The sequence below is a fragment of the Drosophila albomicans genome, chromosome 3 (assembly GCF_009650485.2).
Source record: "Drosophila albomicans strain 15112-1751.03 chromosome 3, ASM965048v2, whole genome shotgun sequence".
NCBI classification, from domain to species: domain Eukaryota; kingdom Metazoa; phylum Arthropoda; class Insecta; order Diptera; family Drosophilidae; genus Drosophila; species Drosophila albomicans.
Genome location: NC_047629.2, coordinates 4,178,851 through 4,199,458, shown reverse-complemented (window position 1 = coordinate 4,199,458; position 20,608 = coordinate 4,178,851). Strand labels below are relative to the sequence as shown.

Below are 20,608 nucleotides of genomic sequence, written 5' to 3'. Positions count from 1 at the left end.
TCAGCGCAAAGAAAAATACTTTGAATTTTTAACGGTATTTATTTAAGTTGCGTTTTATCGCATGTTCATTGTTTCAAAAATATATATTCATTATTTATGTGTGCAGAATTATTATGTGAGCATGCTGTAAATATATTAAAATTAGAATCGAATCTTTAAGAACGTCCACCTGTCACTTACTCTGGCATATAATCAGATTGAACTGAATTATTGTTTTTGCTGATGGTATTGTTGTTCTCCGTAGCCTGTTCTGGCTGAGCATTAGGTTTCCTAAACGCATTTGCCATTAACAAAATATTCTTGGCGATGCGCTGTTGATCAATACGTTTCTGTGCCGTATGAGTACGCTTGTTCTCGTCCTCAGACATCCGTTGGTCAAGGGGGAGAAGGGCTGTTGGTGTTGTTGCTGCTGCTGGAACAGCTGGGTCAGGATTTGTCCAGATCTCGGTACCGGGTGTTTCTTTGCCAGTTGTTGGCGAAAATGCCGGTCGAGCGGGTATCAAAGGTGAACGCACACATACACTAATTATGAAACAGAAACAATCTAGTTTATTGCTTAGAACTCTAATCACACTCTAAATTCGTTTATAAAACAGGACTTTTGTGTATAAAAATGTATAAGTATTATGATGATGGCGTCCCTGCCCCTGTTTCAGCCCCATTTTCCGACCCCGACCCCGTTTCCGTTTGTGATTTCGATTCGAGCCCAGGATCGACATTAGGCTCATTGTCCTCGCTCGGTTTCAATCTATAACGAGTCAAAAATGAGACAACAATGAGCCTGAATGTCGCACCCTCGCCTCGAATCTCCTTGCTCTACTCACTTGTTGACTTCCTCCAATTTCTTGAGCAATCGTTCGTTTTCCCTGCACACAATCTCCTGGTCCCTAAGTATTGTTTCGCGCACCGTAAACAGATGATTATTTTCCTGCCGCAGTGATTCGTTTTCGGCCATATAGAGTTTCACGAGCTCGGCCAGTTCGGTGCCATCCAATTCGGGCAGCCGCTCAAGATCCACTTTGGGCACTGGAATGCCTGCATCACCGCTGTTTACACGCTCTAGTTGCAGATCCAACAGGTTGGCAACAGGATCTCCCACTGTTCCCGCCTGATGATGCAGGTTGAGAGCCGCCTTCAGATGTTCATTCTCCATCTGCAGCGCATGTATATCCCTCTTCAGGCTGAGAATCAGTGCCTCTCGGGGATCCATCATGATAACGGGTTTCGTTCGTATCCGTTTCGCCCGTGACGCGTAGCGCAGAGTATTAAGCGTCTCGGCATGATTATAGTGAGCCGGCGACACACAGGCAATCATCAGGGTAACACCATTTCCTGCTAGACTGTCGGCCAACAGTTTTGTCAACTGGCTGTCCCTGTAGGGAATGTGACCACTGCGTTTCTTGTTGTCACTCAGCGATGAGATGCAGTAGCCGAGCACCATGAGACTCTTGTTAATGTTGTTCGCCTCCTCGAGGGTTTTGCCCTCGCTCATGGTTTTCTTGGTCAGTTCGCTGCCAGCCAAGTCTACGAAATTGATCTTGCCATGTTTAGAAAGAAATACCCCGCCATCGGTTTGTTGATCGGATAGTATATGTACGGTTAAAATCGTATGGGAGCGTGATGAATGATCGTTCATCGCATGCGAACCCACAGCGCGATTTCTCATACCTGCAACGGAGAGAGAGAGAGAGAGAGAGAGAGTAATTATAAATTTGTTATACATGTACATACGTATATATGGAAGTGTTTGCCTTACCCTCCTCGAGCACGGCGAGCAAATCATCGAGTTCCTCGCAGTCCACGGTAAATAGATTTTCCACAAAGAAGCCACCGGATTTTTTGGACCATCGCACAGCCAACGGTTTCCGAGCGCTTCCCGGATTGAGCAAATCGATTACCTGCTCATATAAAATGCAATTCAATTTACAAAACCAATAATGAAATTAGAATACGATTTCTACCCACTTAGCAACCAAGTGGTAGGAGTAGGAAAACAAATCATTTAAAATGCCACGCAAAATGCAAGCAAAATTCACGCATTGCGACAACTTATCTAGTCGGGGATTGCTGCATTGCTGGACTGAGGAGGGAGAAACAGACAGATTGCTGTGTTGCCCTCGGATAAATAGAGGTCAGCGGAATGCATATACAACTACTCTAATAAACATTGGTATTTGCAAAGGTCGCAATAGTAAACCAATAACAATTATTGCAATAAAGTATAAAATCGAACATTACGTTTAATGGGTCTGCATTAAGTAGATCAAAGATGATATCAAACCTATGCGACAAACTATTCAACGAGTATTTGATCTAAATATTGATTGAGTTCCACAAATTAAATTCAAAGTGTTCAATGAGAGTCCCAAATATGTATAGTGTTCATATTTCATTTTATGACTACTTTTTGTCTACTCAGTAACATACAAATAAGAACAATTAAAAAATCTACAGTCGAGTGTGCTCGACTGTGAGATACCTGCTACCCATTTTGAATAATACCATATTCAAAAAATATGATCTATAATATACCGCAAAAATACCAAAATAAACTGAAGTTCATATTTGTTATATGGACGTAGTACTACATTTTAAAACAAGTAAGAAAGTTACAGTCGAGTGTGCTCGACTGTGAGATACCCGCTACCGATTTTTAATAAAGGCCAAATATTGCGGTATTATTTTCAAAATATACCGAAAATATTAAAAAATACTAAAAATATACCAAATGGTATGTTTGGTATATCGATATAGTACACCATTCAAAATATACCATAGACGGCACAATGTACCAGATTGTCGACCAAAGCAACTAAGAGCCCTAGTAAGTAGGCGTTTTTGCCCATACAAAAGTATTTCTTTATTAACTTCCACAATTTTCAGGAGTCATAACTACTATAGTAATTATTTTATATACCAAAATTCGCAACTCTAGCTTTAAAATTACAGTTGTTATTCGATTTTTTTGATTTGCGGAGGCGGAAGTGGGCGTGGCAAAAAATTGAAACAAACTTGATCTGCGTGCAAACATAACAAACGCTGTCGAAAAAAAATTATAGCTCTATCTCTTATAGTCTCTGAGATCCAGTGTTTCACACGGACAGACGGACAGACATACAGACGGACATGGCTAGATCGTCTCGGCTGTTGATGCTGATCAAGAATATATATACTTTATAGGGTCGGAGATGACTCCTTCTACCTGTTACATACATTTCCTGCCGGCACAAAGTTATAATACCCTTCTACCCTATGGGTAGCGGGTATAAATACCATAGAGTTCAAAATAGATCACATTGTCAGCCAAAGCAGCAAACTTCCGATTGCAGTAGGTGTTTTTGCCCATACAACATAATTCTAAAATAACTTCTGAAATCTTTATCTGATCAATTTTTGAGATATCATAAATACTGTACTTATTATTGTATTTTCCAATATTGGACATTTTCATGTTGAATACAAAGCATCTTCGATTCAATTCTTAAAAAAAACAAGTGCAACCGAAAAAAATTATATCTTCATCTTCAAATACTAGAAGATTTGAGATCTAGATACGGATAGAATGATATATGGACATACGAATATGGGGTCAAAGATAAATCATTTTTCCTGTTACATACATACATCTTCTGCAGGCTCAAAGTTATAATAATGGATAGCGGGCATAAAAATAAATCTTAAAGTTAGTCTTTAGGCGACACTCACTCGTTCGTTGTAAATCTCCATAAAGGACGCCTTGAGTACATAGTTAACATCTTTGCGATTTTTAATCAACTGGAAGAGGTACACAAACGAGCGGAAGATCAGGCCATGTCGTGGATCTTTTGGATTCGGTTTACCCATAAACTGCAAAGTCAATTAATATAATTAATTAATTATAAACCTTAGTAGCATAAAGTAAGTCGCCAGTAATAATTAACTTACCAAATCAGGTGGTCCGGTGAGTGTATGTGTTTTACCCGAGCCCGTTTGTCCATAGCAAAAGGCCGTACAGCTGAAGCCCTCTATGCCCATCTCAATAATACGCTTAATGCCAGAATAGTCCAAGATATCCTCCTGTGTGGCGCCAGGTTCAAAGACCACATTGTACGTAAAGACGCGAACACTATCGCGATTATGGGATCGCTTTGCGCCCATGTCATTGCCCTCAATCTGGTAAAGAACAAGTAAGAAAGTTACAGTAGAGTGTGCTCGGCTATGAAATACCCGCTATCCCTTTTTAATGAAAGCAAAACAGCGCTGTATTAATTTTAAAATATACCAAATTATTATATCGCAAAAATACTAAACACATACCAAAGACTATATTTGTTGGTATAGTAAAATATACCAGATTGTAAGCCAAAGAAACTACGACTCCTAGTACGAAGGCGTATTTGTCAATACAAAATTATTTCTTATATAACTTTGACAATTTTCATCCGATCGTAACCAAATTCTCAGGAATCATAAAAAAAAATAAACTTGTATTTCACAATTACACTTGATATATGACAATTATCGGGGGGCGATAATTATTTCAAAAAATTTAAAATAAACTTGATATATCTCTATCTCTTATAGTCTCTGAGAGCTAGGTGTTCATACGGACGGACGGAGAGACCGACATGGCTATATCGTCTCGGCTGTTGATCATGAATGTATATTCCGTATAGGATCGAAAATGTCTCGTTCTGTCTGTTACATACATTTGTTGGAGGCACAAAGTTATAATACCCGTCTACCTATGGGTAGCGGCTATAAAATGATATACGAAATGAGTAGAAGAGAGCAATAATAATTCGTTGGTAAACGAACTTACGATGACTTGTCCATTGCCAGGAAACTGCAGAGTCGGTCCGTGCCTGTCACGCTTTTCCTTGTCGTTCAATGGACGCACACGCACCACCACATTGATGTTGTCCTCGGGCGTCGATGGCTCCTCGCTGGCCGTTCCCGTTGACTTGGAGGCCACGATTTCCAGAGTATCAGCACTACCAATTCTACGTAAAACACAATAAATTATTAATGTGCATACAAATAGCTAATTAAGCGAGGCTCTGTTAACAAGGTTGAAACTGGCCAAAATCTAAAATATAATAGTAACTGCTAAGTTCTAACAGACTTCGAATAAGGACTGGGGTAATAAATTGTTATATTGTATAAAGGCTTGGCTATGGTCAGGATATATCAAGAGTCGTTTATCCAATTGCATTAATTAAATGGAATCTCCAAGTTCAAGCTCAACACAATGAACTGAGCGTTTTCGATTACGTTATGAATTGTGGTTTGTTGTGGCAAATGCAAAATTGCCTGTTCCATTTCCCTTGAACTTGATGAGGTTCTTCTGATTGGGTGGCCTATAAATAGTAGCCAAGGTTAAGGGTGAAAGTATTTGATTTTTGGGATTTGTGTTTTGTTTTCTTTTGCGTCGCATGTTTTAGCCGAATTCGTGCAGTGTTAGGCGGGGTGTGATTTGATTAACAAACTTATATTCAGGGAATTTCAGAAATTTTTGGGAAAATATTTATTTACAAATTTCCCAGTTATTGAGTTTTTTCTTTTAGCTAATTAAACACGTTTCGTATGCGCAATATGAGAATGGGTTGAGCCTAAATAATGACTTTTTTCCCTTTTGGCATTTGACATTTGGTAGAAAATTACTCGTTAAAAATTTATGGAATAACGACCAAAGTGTCCACACTTACCATTAAAACTTGACGGGTAAATATATTAATCAGCAAGTGAACTGTGCATTGTGTGTACTTAGTAAATATTTGAACTTAAGCTTGAGCTAAGGTTGAGTCCAAATAGCCAACAGATTGTCGACAGGCAAGAAAAGTTCAATCAACTCTGGCCAATACAAAATTGATGCTAAATAGTTAATAAACCAAAGGTCTAGAGGACATTCGAACTAACAGAGTTTCTTTGTTTTAATGGAGCCTAAGAATTTTATAAATAAATTGTCGTTAAAATAATTGATAGACTCAACGTTAATGGGTTGAATCGAAATACATAGTTGAGGAAACCTTCTTCGATTCTCTGAGTAATGCACTTAAACCAGTCTAGATTTGAATCGCAATAAAGTAATTATATGAGTACATGGATTAGCTAATAATAACCGTTACATCTGCCCATGAATTGTAAAAATGTATGTGTGTATATATAGTAATTGCTTTTAGCACTTAACCGTCAGATTCTATATCGCATTATACTTTTGTAGATCCCACGACGAAAGACTATAATTTAACCACTCACTAGACTAGATCAACTTTCCGTTTGGCCACGCCCTAGGCTCTACTTGATAGGCATTGTCTAGGTGACAAGACAAGGCAATGGGAAGTAGAAATAAACTTGGATGCTCATTAGGAACTCCAACCATGAAAGTGCTTATTAAAGAACATCAGCACATGCATTCACTTACAAATACTAAGCCAATTGACACCAAAGCCGTTTGTTGATTTAATGGATCAAGTATTTGAATATGTGCACAATAACATATGTATGGAGATATATTGTCTATTCCCCCCTCTGCAATTGGACGTAATTATAGGCGTTATAATTATTATAGTACACGCATGTTAATGTATTTTGATTGATATGTGCGTTGATAGTTGAATGATTGATATGCGAGTAATCTATTTTTTTCATTTATTTATACTGTTATTATTTACAACTAACTGGAATTAAATGTATATGATAAGAACAATACAACGTATAACCTAGTTTTAAAACTAAGTATGGTCAATATATACAATGTATAAATTCTTTTATTTTACAACACTCCATTAATTTTCACTTACTATAAAAAAAATTGCAATTTGCATTTTAAAACCATATGCATATAAAACTCGTAGACAGTTTTTATACCTACATATAGTATAATATGGATTTTCGAGCATGCACAACATGAGGTTAGGTCATAATTACATATAGAGCAACCCGTCATGGACGGATTATTCCAAAGATAATCAAAGTTGACATTTCGTTGCCTAAACTTTTGCATTGCACGAGATGGCTATTAGCAGAAATACGTATGCCATATGAATATACTCCTGCATTATACAGATACACATGTACTATATATACATACATATAACAAATGAAGCGCTCAGTGGAAAAACCGTTCAAAATAAAAGCGAAAGTTGTGCTTTTTGTTACGACTTGTGGCTCAAATGGTTGGCATTATATTTTATTTATTGTGCAAACAATATAAACAAGTATTTATACAGCTTGAAACCACAATCTCAATTGGGCAAATAAATACTTGAATAGGCAATCACAATATTTGATTACACTATACTAATTAATTGTATGAGTCAATGTCCTGTGGTGACCAAAAGCTACAAATGATTTAATACGAATAAAAGGCGACAAATCAAAACTGTAGACAATTATTCGATAAAAAGTAAAAAGCATTAACAATTATTGTCAGTTTTTTAAAAAGAAATGAGCGACTCTTAATTAACTGAAGCCTCTTTAAAAGAGCTATTAACGTTTATACATTTATTATTTCTAATTCAGTGTGAAAGATAAATCTATATTGATTTTAGGTATTGGTTATTAATTATTTGTATACAGTCTTATTTTAAAATTTAAATTAACATAAAATGTAAAACAATACAAAAGGAGAGTTGGTTTTACAGACTACAAAAAAGTTCTTAACTTCTTCGATTGTTATTATTATTATAAATCAAATATAATTTTTTTATGTAACTTAAACTAATTTTTGTCGTATTAATATTTAAATTAAATTTAATAATTACAAATATTTATTTTATTTATAAAATGAAAACAATTCAGATTTTATAATTTGATTCAAAAGAATTAAGAACATTTAACACGTTAATGTCAGTTACAAACTTAGCCCCTAGGAGATCCCCACTTCAGAAAGATTGGCAGAGAACTCATACATTATTAAAGATATTTTAATATATATCCATAAACCAAATAAACTGTTACTCGTATTATTTTATTACTTTAAAGAAAGTACTGTATCGAATTTTTATTGGTAGAAGTAGAATCTATAAGCAGTAAGTCCACTTTCCGTTTGGTATTAGATGGCTGGAGGTAGAAAAACTAGCATTAGCCACAAGTTCAACCCAATAAAGGTTCTTAACCTTAAGTTGCTGTCACTATCATTATTATTCCAACAATAGCGACCACGACAACAAAAATTGAAACAGCAACAGCTCGATATCCAAATACTAAACATAAATATGTCACTTTCGCTCTCGGTTTGGGTCAGTTCGAAAGGCGGGATAGAGGGAGATACGAGTAATACGGTCGAGTAGTATAGGCTTCAATGGGGTTTAATTGCAAAATCGATTTATGTCGTGCTCGCTGAAGCCCAACCTCAAACTGCGAACACTAAACAGCTCTACACTAATTGTTTAAATATAAAACATGACCAATTGAAATAAACTCAAATGTCCAACTGTCTATCACTCTGTCTATCCCGTCGGGCGTTGTATCTATCGGCCTATTTGATTGCCCGTCTTTTGGGCTTACTATGTAATATTGTGCGTGGTCATTACGCTCCGGCGTGTGTCTCTGCCTCTAGGGTTTCTTTTTTTCTTTAATGGCATCCAATCAGGGGTGGCTCACACCCCCATTAAAGTTATTATCTAGTTTTATTACACTGCGTAACTACACAAATGGACGGATGCAAATTAATAAGCGATCTAGTTATATATTTAATTCACTATATGCAAATATCGATATACATAATATCTTATATTGAAAACTTTTTTTCACTTGATTCCTTAAGCATTCCCTTACAACAAATGTAAGTTAAACTATTATTTTCACAACTGAATGAAATAAATTTATTTGCTTTAAACAATTCACCTCATAAATATTAATTTTTAAAGGCAAGATATCCTCTAGATACCAAAGGTTACTCTTATTCCTACAAATATCAGGGACATGGAGGATCTGCCAAAAGCAGAAAGACAAACCTGAAAAGATTTCCTAGATAAAACTTAAAGCTTAAAAAATATAAGCCACATAATAGGTCTTCAAACTTAGAAAAGGTTGTTAATTCATGACTTGTTAAATTAAATAAAAATTACATATGCTCTACTTTTCCTCCGCCGAGTATGTTTATTGAATAACTTTTGTCCGGTTAACGTCCCATTTATGTTCAAGGTCAACTAATACAAAAACTATAGATAAAACAGAGATAATATATCTAAATGATTTAGCTTAGTGGCTCTTCTATTGGGTCTTCTTGTGGGTCAATAAATATTAGGTGAAGGGATTCTTTTTAAGAGTGAATCATCACAAATTGTTATAAGGACCAATGACTGATCTCTAGATTACCAATCTGCGCAATTCCACATATTTTCTTTAGCACTTGATTTAACTGTATTTAGGTGCGAGAACTTGTCGAGCTATTGATTACGGTGGGAAGCATCGCAATGCTCCGATTTCCCAGACGTCAGTATACAACAAAATTGTACTTACTCGTTTTCACGCGACCGTAGAAAGTATGGGGTGTTGCGTGAACTGCCGCTGCTGCCGCCCTTTTGGGGACTCAGACGTCGCATGCCGTTGGTCAGACTGCGGGAACGCGGTACACGGGAGCCGCTGCTGCTGCCGGAGCTCTGACGCTGTTGTGTCGGCGTCGTCGCCTTGCCGCCAGTGGAGCGCTTGAGACGCACACCTCCAGCTGGAGCACGTCCGCGGGTAGTTGTGACGCTATCGGCGCTGCTGGCGCCGCTGTTATTCAGATGCGGCACGCTCGAGGCGCGTCGCACCATTTCGGCCCGTTAAAGGGTAACAACACTTGGAATATTTGCGCACGATTCGACTTGGCCAGCGGCAAAGGCAACATGGCCTAAACACTCATAAAGCACACACAAATTAACACACACACAATAACAACAACAACAACAAGAGGGCCGTAATAGCCACGCAATCAAGAAGGATACGGAAATTTAACAAAAATTGCTTGACCGGAGATCGACCACCGACCGTATGCCTCGTCAACTCAACACGAACTGAGCGCTTCAAGTTCACCAGGGCGCCTTTTTTATACTTATATTTACTCGCACTCAGATTTATGGTAATTTCTACACTCACGCTAAGCAACTGCCCACCGTCCACTGCCCACTGCCCACTGCCCACTTGCCACTACGACACCTGTGCACCACCTGTACTAGCTTTCGTTGTCATTTCGTTGCTTTTGTTGTGGTTGTTGCTTCGCTACTCGGCACTCGGCGCTCAGTGCTCGGTGCTCAACGCTCAATGCTCGACACTCGTTACTTTGTCTCGTGCTGTCCGAATGCCTGATGGTTGCAACTAGCAATTAAATCAACGCGCTGTTTGGTAAACAAACCCAAGCACTACACCAAGTCACAAAGGTAGAGCTAGTGGTGGTGCTGCTCGAACTTCTGTTGCTTTTCCCTCCCTAGTCATGATGACCCCACACTGACCCTGGCTGGAATTCGTTCGTGTTCATCAACTACAACAACATTAATAATATTGTCGTGCCTTATTTGCATTTACTTTAGCATAATCACTGAAAATCTGAAATATGAATTCATGCACTACCCTACCTCGAACATCTGACATTTTGAATTCTTGAATCGGAAAGTTTAAGAACACGCAACATAATGGGCAATGTTGACTGCATGCTTCTATACCTTAACTATAAATCTAACTATTTTGATACGTAGTAACTCCATAGCGGTCCTTTCTACCCGAATTCTCTGACTAACTTAATAAATTAATTCCATTTCATTTCATCGTGCAAAAAGGCTGTACTTTCGAAACTTCGCTTAAAATACTAGTACTAGTATTTGTTCACATGTTAATAATATTTGCGTTAAGCCATTAAAAATATAAAAAACACGTAAGAAAGCTACAGTCGAGTGTGCTCGACTGTGAGATACCCGGTACCCATTTTGAATAAAAGCAAAATATTCAGGTATTAATTTCAAAATATACCGAAAAATAATACAAAATACTAAAAATATACTAAATGACGTATTTGGTATATCGATATATACCATAGACGGCACAATATACCAGATTGTCCACCAAAGCAACTTACACCCCTAGTAAGTAGGCGTTTTTACCCATACAAAAGTATTTCTTTAATAACTTACACAATTTTTATCTGTTCGCAGAAATCATAAATACTATACTTATTATTGTATACACCAAAATTCGCAGCTCTGGCTTTAAAATTACGCTTGTTATTCGATTTTTTTGATTTGCGGGAGCGGAAATGGGCGTGGCAAAAATTTTAAACAAACTTGATCTGCTAGATCGTCTCGGCTATTGATGCTGATCAAGCATATATATACTTTATAGGGTCGGAGATGTCTCCTTCTACCTGTTACATACATTTCCTGCCGGCACAAAGTTATAATACCCTTCTACCCTATGGATAGCGGGTATAAAAATATTCAAACTCGATCCGCCTATATCAAAATTTCTTTCATTTGCTGCTAAAATGTTGGAAATAGGGAATTTTCATTTTGCAGATCATTCCCGACTGAAACGGGTTTCCATTGCTTAAAAATTGAATAAAAATAATACAAGTGGTTCTCTTATTGTTGAATGTTTATTTTTTGCATCTCCTTCGCATTTGCAGCTTGTAATTTTTTTGTGTTGGTTTTTTGTTTGTAATATAGCTAAAGATAGTCATTACATTATATAATAATATTTATAACTACTGATGCTGGGGTATAGTTAAATCTAAAGGTTTATATAGATCTTGCCACGAACTAAGTATTTTACAAGTGGTTTTATAAGTATTTAATTTCGATATACAGTTCTCACATATTTACAAAAAAAATTATATATACTGTTTTAGTGTGTATATAAGTATAGTTTGTATTTTTTTTTTAAGATATTAATTAAACGTTTTCTTAGTTTATTCCGCAGCCAAGTCATTGGTTGACACCGTTGAGCCTGGATTTACGATTTAAATCAAAATTTTCACATTTATATTCCTATCAATTTTTTATTATAAATTGTTTTGATGTTGATTCGAAGATTTTTAGACGTCGAATATTTAACATTTAATAAGCGTAATCCATTTTATAGTTGGGAGTTTGTTATGTTAATTTTCACATTCGTGCGGATTTAAATATATGTATGCTAATTGTTAAGAGTGAACTTTAATATTCTACATACTAATATATAGAACTATATACAGTTTGTATAATTTGAGTTTCACTTTCCCCTGACAGCGGGATACAGACCCTCAGTGTATTTCGGACGACACTCGGCACAGAACCATTTGCCCTGTGGGGCCACCATAATGCCCACGCATTCAAAGTGAAACCACTCGATAAGACAGTTGCTACCATCGCAGGCAATCATCTCGGATACTTCATCGTAGGGACAGCGGCAATAACAATATACGGATTCACCTTCTCTGGCCAGACGAGCACCCGCCGGTGGCCTAATGGGATAGCGAATATTATTTGCCTTGAAGTATTGCAGCGTAGCAAAATCTGGATTCGGCAACAGAGCCGGCGGTATGGGTTGATTAAAGGCTGTGGTTGCAGGTGGCGGAGGCGGTGGCGCTACTGGCAATGGTACCGCTGGCACAAAAGGTTGCGCCGCTATTGGTGCCATAGTCGGCACTATTGGCGCTGTGTGTGGCAACAGGCTGGTCACATTAATTTCAGCATTCTCATCATCCGAGCTGCTATCGCTACTATCGCTGGCTGCAACACTGACTGGCAACAGAGCAGGTCGAATTTTAAGTGTGGGTATTGGTGGCATGGCCTGCTGATGATGATGCTCTTGTTGCTCAGCTATCAGCTGCGTCTTGACACGTTTGGCCGAACGCCTGGCACTGCCAGAGCCTCCGCTCTGCGGGGGCCGTTTATTGCGCTTACGCGTCGTGTTTCCATTGCTGTGCGAATGCTGATGATGCGAATGCTGTTCACTGTGATTGTTGCGACTTCGTTGCTGTTTAGGTGGCGTCGGCAAATCCTCCTTGGCCCATGTGAGCTGCGGAGGCGGCTGGGGCTTTATCAACTGCATGCCCACCTGCAAGGGTGGCGCCAACACGCTGCTCATCATCTCATCATCGCTGGTGTAGCCATAAAATTTATTGGGGCGCCTCGTGCGCTTCGAGCGCTTAAGCTGCCCATCGGCATCTGAGCAGCTGCTGCCGCCGCTCATTCGCGGCTGCCAGGCAGGACGATGCGTCAGCGGTGTCATGGGGTCGGTCAACATTTGTTGCTGGTTTTGCAGTTGGTATTGTGTCGGTGCAGAACTAGCAGCACCCGTAGCAGCTACAATTGCGGTAACAGGTTTGTCAATGTATCCGCCATGGAGCAATTCTGACGAGATTTGCGGCAAAAAGTGTTGTTGTTGGGGTGGAATTAATTCTGTTGTTGGTGTAAATGCGAACTTCATCGTTGATTTACATGTTGATTTGCGTTCGCGTTTCTTTTTCTTATTTTTGCTTACACGCTCGCGCCTGTCCGCAAAAGCGGCTGCATCCTCTGGCAACGATGGCGTCGAAGGACGACTATTCTCCACAATGTCAAAGTTGCTGCGTTCATTGGGCACCTGCTCATTAGCTTGCTCTTGTATCAATGCTTGTCGCTTCTGTGCTAGCAACTCAGTGGCTGTTTTTTGGGGATGGGCATCGTAGAATTCCTCATCAGTGTCGGAGACAGCCGAATCAAAGTCCGATTCATGGTAGAGTGGCACATTTGGCTTGGGCGTCTCTGGACGCGGCTCCTCCTCATTCACGCTGGTCACATTCACAAACTCCTCGGTACTCTTAGATTCTGGCAATTCAATGTTTTTCTTTTGCATTTTCTTTGCGTTTACTGAGCTATTTGATTCATTGTCGGAGTCATCGTCACTAGAACTGCTGCCACTGGAGCTACAGCTACAATTTGACCCACACGAACATGAAGAGCTATCGGAGTCCGACGAACTGGAGCTGCTCGAGCTGTCGCTGTCACTGGAAGCATTGCCACGCTTCACCTTATTCGGCGTAGACTGCGTCTTTTTGGTGCTGTGAGCAGGTGTTGGAGGCGGCGTTCTTTGCATTTTACAATAATCATGATCGGAGTAGACTACATGCAGTTTGGTAGGACGCTGTTGATCTTCCCTAGGCTCTGTCTCCACGGCCACAGCGTCCGTCTCCATTTTAGCAACTGATGGCTGATGTTGCAACAGATTTTTCCATATGTCTGCCACTTCTTCGGCCGTTGACTCTGAGCTCATCTCCAGTTTGGCTTTTTGCTCGTCGTTGTCAGTTTCCAAATTGATTTCCTGCTTAGGCAACTCTGATGATTTCTCCTGGTCCACTTCTTTTTCTGCAGATGGCTGCTTTATAAATTCCTTCTTGTCGGATTTATCCTCCTCATTGTCGCTTTCGGATGATGGAGATAACATAACCTTAGGCATGTCCAAATCATCGACAGAGGCAGGCACACGCATTGGAAGTGTCCCATGTGAAGACATTTCGGGCTGAGCTCCGACACTACGAGCTGCATCTGAATCACTGTCATCGCTGCTATCCGATTCGGATAAATTTGGAGCTATTAAATTCAGATCCTCCAGCGATGCTTTGTTCCGCTTGGACTTTTTGCGTCGTTTGCGTGGTTGTTCTTGGTCCTCAGCCTTTGGTGACTTCTCTCCAATTGCCTGTTGCTGAGACGCATCACCATCTATTTGATTAGCTGTCTCAGCCTTGGGTGATTTCGCTGGTTCCGGTTCTGATTTGATGTCTTCTGCATGTTCATTCTTCTCTAGGTGCTGAGCATCTGGGCGTTTCTCTTCTTCGAGTGGCAACTGTGCTCCTTCTATTGCAAGCGTTTCGTCGGTAGGCAACTCCTTGACTTCATGCTGCGCCGCATGTTTCAATAATAACTTACGGGACACGAATTTCTCCTCGCATTCCTCCTCATTGCAGGCATATCGAAAGTCGCCTTCATGTTGACGCTTGTGCACCTCTAGATATATTGCTTTACTGAAACTGTATTGGCACTGTTCGCATGTAAACTGTGTCGCTGGAACGCAAAAGTGGTATATATGATGCCAGCGTTTCTGTAAACAACGCTTACAATTGACGCTTTCGGTACCATGCTTCCAAAACAAATGCTTTGAAATGTCTTGTTTGCTGCGATAGGCGATGCCACACCGATAGCACACATGCATCACTTTATGCTTCCAAACATGAGCCGATAACTTGGCCTGCGAGTTGCAATCCTCCAGGCAGATATCACAGGTTTGATGTTGCTTCCGCAGATGCACCATTAATCGAAAAGCCGACGGCAGTGGCATCGTCTCACAAAAACAGCAACGAAACTGCACATTATAAATATGACTGGATGTTTCGCCAGGACAAATGTGACAAAGCAACTCGCTATAGCTGAAGTAGTTCAAATTGCACATGGCGCACGTGATGTTCATCTTGGTATGCAACCGCCGATTGTGCGTATACAGTTCCTTATGTGTGGCCGTCACAAAGCGGCACTGGAAGCACTCGTAGATTCGCTCATTGAATGGATGTGTGAAGCGCCCATCCTCCAAACTGCAGCAGCTTGCGGAATTCAAATATTGATCACCCTCCAGCGCAGGCAGGTAGCTCTTCAATCTGGCCACTATAGTCTCAGCGTGCAGCTCCTCGGCTGTTATGCTATCCACAGTGGCTGTGAAACGATGCTGGGCAATCAAATGTAACACCAATTGCTTGGCATTTACAGCAATCCGACGCGCATGGTTGCAATACAAACAGTTTGGATAAACAGTCCTTAGACACAGACGAACAAAGTCGACTAACTCGAATTTATCCAGTGGGCGATCCAGTTGCAAATCGACGGTATATGTGTCTACGCCAGCGACTTGAATGCCATCTGCAGGTGGAGACGGTGCCACTGGGGGCATAGCTTCCACATAGATTTGATTATGTTGCGGATGCTGCTCCTCCGTCAAACTATCATCGATATCCATACATTCGCTTCCTTGCGTATCACGACGATGCTGTATTGGAGCTGGAGTTGCAGTTGCTGGTAATTCTGGCTCAGGATTCACTTCCGAGAGCAATTCTGGGCGCTCCATAGCTGGCAGCTCTTCCTGCTCTTTTGGCACATGAGTTTCATTGTTGATGTGATTGTTATGCGGAGATGCTGGTGGTGTTGGTGACCAACGGCGCTGCTGCTGTTCCTGTTCCTGATGCTGATGATGCACCTCTTCCTGTTGTCCCATCTGTCGCATCTGAAGGTGTTGCTCCTTTTTCGCCATTATATCAGCTCTGGCGCGCTGTATATCCAACTTTGTGCGCTCAAATTCGGCCAACGCTTGTGTCAGTTTTGCTGTATGCGAATCATCATCATCTAAATCAACTGAAATATTGGCAGGAGTGTGAGTGGCTTCGTGGAACATGGATGCCGTTTCAGTGGCCGTTTCCGTGTCCTCGGATAGATTCGATACGGGCAACTGCAGTAGCTCTTGCCGTTGGTTTACGGCATCCACTGTAAGAAGAGACGCTGGACTGCGACTGCAATCCGCTGCTGTCGAAGGCATTTCATCGTTCTCCTCATCTTCAGTGTCCGTGCTGCTAAGCGCAGCATCCACCGATTTTTGAAACTCTTTGGGCACACGCAGCATTATTTTCGGCACCACCAGCTTGGGCATTGCCTCTTCCATTGGCGCATCTTCGCTGGGTGCTGGAACTACAAGAAATCGATTAGAAATTGGTACACAACAAATACAAAGAACACATACTGTTGTTTTCGTGTGATGCTGCAGGCTGTGGAAACTCTTGTGACATCGCCGTCTCCGAGTCCATCCAGTTAGGCATCTCCTCCAACTGTTTAGTATTTATCCGCTCATCCAAGTGTGTTGTCTGCTGTTTGCTTCTCGCGGGTTTACGCTTGCGTCGCACTGCTGTCTTCTTTCTTGTACTTGTGGCGCTACGTCCGTTCCGACAGCCATTAATGTGTCCACCCTTTTGGCCACACAATCCACATGGCTGCATTAGCTCAGCGCAGTCATGATTATCAAACTCGCTGCCATTTTCAAAAGTAGCCTGACAATTGCAGCACACAAGATACCGGACTCGATCCTGCTGAGTTTGCAAAGTTTGCCAAGCATCGACAGTGTTGAAGTGTCGCTGATCCATATCATGTTTATTTTCTAGATGCAGCGATAGCTTCTCTACGCTCGCAAACACATGCGAGCAGTATAAGCATATATAACGATTATGCACGACCCGCATATGCAGAAAAAAGTTCCAGGATTGATGTACCGTGCTACAGCGAACGCAGCGAAAGAATCGTTCCTTTGTTATTGTAGGTTGAGTAGCTGTTGACTCTGGAACTGGCTCGATTGTGCCTAATTGAGGGACACTTTCGGGTGCAGAGTGTTCCACGCCAACTGTTGCTTCCCTTGGTTGGCCACAGAGCGCATAGTGCGCATTGAGTTGCTGTAAATTATCAAAACTGTTCGCATTGCACTTGTAACAACTCAGCAACTTGCCCAATTCGTGGCTGTTTTGCGTTGGCGCCTGCAAACGTTGCATCAAGAGCGATGATTCACCTGCCTCAATGCGCTGCTGCTTGCTGCAACTTTCGTTGATGCTGTCGCTGCGCCTGCGCTTTGTTGCATGAAACGATTGCTGATCTTGCTGTTGGTGTTCCTCCTCGCCCACCTCAGTGTTCTCAACTTGCTGTTGTGGCTGCTCCATCTCTGTTTGTATTTGTGGCTTTTTCAGCTGGTGCTTGGTATTGTGCTCACTTTCCGGATGATCTATGACCAGTTGCTGTGAAGTTGAGCTGACAGAGCTGCTTCGACTACTTCTCCCATAGTTGTTTTGCTCTGTCTGCGACTCAATTTCCATCTCCTGCTCTGCCTGCTGCTCTTGCACTTGCTCAACTTCATTGGCAGCGTTGCTTGCTATCACAGCCTCACTTTCCTCTGTTTCCATCTCCTCTTTTATGTGCTGCTGATCCATACAGTCCTTCTCTTGTGTCCCTCTAGTATCTGGTGGTACCAGAAGTGGTGTATGAGCACCGTTAATTTTGATTTTGATAGATGTCTCCATTGGTAGCACTTCCAAGTTATTGCATTGCTCGCTCGATGCATCATCCTTGCAGGCAATGAGACCCTCTTCGTTCGCGAGTTCTTCATCTGAATCAGACTCGATTTTAATGATCTCCACAGATGGCTGATCCTCGACTCTTGCCGGCGTTAAAATACCGTTATCTACTTTCATTTCAGTATTAAAGTCCTCTATGGATTCATCGTCATCTGGTATACTAGCAGGGGAAAGATCATCGATCTTATAAACTGGCGTTCTAGTTTCCTCCGCTGCGGGTAATAAGTCTGGTTGATGTAACATTGTTGCATCTGTAGATGAAGCTGCTTCACGTTCGTCGATTTTGGGCTCTGGGGCTGGAGAAGCAACTGCTCCAAGAGGTTCCTTGTCTTCTTCCGAATTAATGTACTCTTCGGATTTAATTTCCGTCATTGTCTTTAAAGATAATGATGGGTTTCCGTCTAATTCTTTTGTACTCGAAGTTAAATCTGATCTTGTGTCAATTGTTTTGATGGGTGCTAAAGAAGTTTCCTCATCCTGTGAATCGACAAGCTCAGGCGATGATTCCTCAATAGTAGGAATCACAGATGAAGAAACATCTTCATCGTCTGTTTTCATCTCTGCTAAAGTACTATTTTCTTCCATTTTGATATCGTCACAAGGTTCCACTTTAATAACTTTTTCCTCATCCTGGGAACAAGTCTCTTCACTGGATTTCATGGCAGGGGAAAAAATTGGAACACTATCGTCTCGTTCATCTTCACTTGATTCATAATCTTCCACAATTTTGACTTCTAGTGAGGACGAGTCAACATCATTATTGCAGTTATTAGTATGTGGTGAGCTGCTTCCTTCCATTTTGATGTCAACTTCAGGTTTATTGCCATCGGAACTGACATCATTGTGTAAGGCTGGTTTAGGTGACGCGGACGGTTTGTCATCGACTTGATTGGCAAATACCTTCTTTTCATCACTCGTGCACTCGATTTTCACACTGTTACTGGAAGGCGGATGCGATGATGTGTCGTCGGAACTGTTTGCAGAGTCTTTCTTAGACCCATGCGGCTCTGACTCTGATTCTATTGAAAGATGTTGTGTAAAACCTCCATTTTCTACCGGCGATTCACCAGTGCGATCTTTCAGATTTTCATGATGCTCCACTGCAACCTTTTTCAATATCACCTGCGGATGATGGAACGCTTCACTTTTTTTCTTCGCTTCCAGACCGAACGCATCGTTATTATCCTCGAAGTCATCCTCTTCGCTTGGTGTCGATGACGATTCCAAGTGGCCCGAATGGGACTCAATGTTAAGCGTACTGTTTGCTGTTTGTTGTTGATCCAAAGTTTCCATCATCTTTAAGCATTTATGAGCTGTCATGACAATAGACAACAAAAAGAACCATTGTAAATAATCGATAAATGCACATCGATTAATTAACTTACCTTTGCATGCCGTTCTCCGACGTTGTGTTTACCGTTTCACAGTTGTTCGTCGGTGATTATTCGTTTGATATTTGATAGTTTGTTGCTTTCTGCAAACGAAAATAAAAACTAAGATAAATCGCTCAGAATTAAATTTGTCATAATACGGCGATAAAAACAGAAAGTAAGAAATATGGCAACAGCAAAACAAAAGCAAAGAAAATATCATTCTTTCTATTTCCATTCATTTTTTGCCAGCCCTGGTACCGAACGAAGTGCGCATATAAGCAGAGTGGATAATTGAAAATACCAAAATAAATTGCGCAAAATTGGTGCGCGGAGGCGGAAAAGCAGACAAAAAGAAGCAAAATCAAAACTAATGGCTAAAAATAAATAAGTTTCTTCAAAATAAAAACCATTATTGTGAAATTACAGCGCACATTTTTGTTTTGTTTTGCTTCGCTTTGTTTTTTTTTTCTTCTTCAATAATTATGCACTCGCTTAGGACTCTCTTCTTACCTGCTCGTTTCGGCAGCTGCCGGGGCGGACACGCAACAAAAATATTTACGCGCGCAAAACAACGGCAGACGAAGCAAGAGAGAGAAACCACCACAACCGACGGCACGGACGCTCGCTGCACAACTGAGCGAGACACGGCAATGGAGCGCCCAGCGGAGCGGCGGCCGCGCGTTTTTTTCTGAACAAGAACAACCAACACCCCTCTTGCCCTGTTCTGGCTCTTCCTCGACCAGCACAGAGCATAGACGTCGGACGGACGGACACTCGTCGCAGCGCTTATACAATTTTTGTTTTATTTTTGTATATTTTTGCGCATTGGTTTCGTTGCAGTATCTTTAAGATGTAAAATAAAATAACCACGCGATACTATTTCACACAATTGCGTATTTGTTTAACGACACACGAAATATTTCCTCTGCTTAAAATGTGAATATAAGAAATTTTTTTGCACGTCGCGTCGCGTTTCTCATTTTTTTATGAACACACTATTTATACACGCTGAGCTCACTTTTCCATTCACTTTTAACTTGCGATGTCGCCAATATTTTGTAAACACTCTCAGAATATTATAATGTGGCTTCTGTATTTAGTATTATTGTTACTTAAATAACGCGTGAAAACTAGATTTTTAGCAATTTTATAGACGTTCGCAGCC

General features: G+C 40.7%; 2 protein-coding genes across 3 annotated transcripts; both read right to left on the bottom strand.

Annotated features, from left to right (window-relative positions):
• Nucleotide 1: 1 nt before the first annotated feature.
• On the bottom strand, nt 2-9,974 carry LOC117571718 (kinesin-like protein KIF12). Its single transcript, XM_034254017.2, has 8 exons — nt 9,448-9,974; nt 4,802-4,982; nt 3,925-4,152; nt 3,706-3,846; nt 1,757-1,898; nt 825-1,668; nt 181-522; nt 2-124 (listed from the first exon to the last, which is right to left on the bottom strand). The coding sequence occupies exons 1-8, from the start codon at nt 9,741-9,743 to the stop codon at nt 112-114; spliced, it is 2,187 nt and encodes a 728-aa protein (XP_034109908.1). The 5' UTR covers nt 9,744-9,974; the 3' UTR covers nt 2-111.
• Nucleotides 9,975-11,535: 1,561 nt separating this feature from the next.
• Nucleotides 11,536-20,605, bottom strand: LOC117566415 (nucleolar protein dao-5). 2 transcript variants are annotated; one of them, XM_034245936.2, is made up of 4 exons: nt 19,954-20,605; nt 19,456-19,544; nt 16,699-19,383; nt 11,536-16,646 (listed from the first exon to the last, which is right to left on the bottom strand). In XM_034245936.2, exons 3-4 carry the CDS (start codon nt 19,364-19,366, stop codon nt 12,169-12,171), a joined length of 7,146 nt encoding a protein of 2,381 aa, XP_034101827.1. In that variant the 5' UTR covers nt 19,367-19,383; nt 19,456-19,544; nt 19,954-20,605; the 3' UTR covers nt 11,536-12,168. The 2 variants fall into 2 exon arrangements, with proteins under 2 accessions (XP_034101827.1, XP_051861903.1); XM_052005943.1 differs by having other exon boundaries at nt 11,536-14,684; nt 18,931-19,383; nt 19,954-20,599.
• Between the last annotated feature and the right edge of the window lie 3 nt (nt 20,606-20,608).

Coding starts and splice junctions, on each gene's coding strand:
- LOC117571718 (XM_034254017.2), bottom strand. CDS start 9,743: ATGGTGCGACGCGCCTCGAGCGTGCCGCATCTGAATAACAGCGGCGCC. Junction 1,899..3,705: donor TGGAGATTTACAACGAACGA/GTGAGTGTCGCC, acceptor TTATATGAGCAG/GTAATCGATTTGCTCAATCC. Junction 1,669..1,756: donor GCTCGCCGTGCTCGAGGAGG/GTAAGGCAAACA, acceptor TCTCCGTTGCAG/GTATGAGAAATCGCGCTGTG.
- LOC117566415 (XM_034245936.2), bottom strand. CDS start 19,366: ATGATGGAAACTTTGGATCAACAACAAACAGCAAACAGTACGCTTAAC. Junction 16,647..16,698: donor AGCATCACACGAAAACAACA/GTATGTGTTCTT, acceptor GATTTCTTGTAG/TTCCAGCACCCAGCGAAGAT.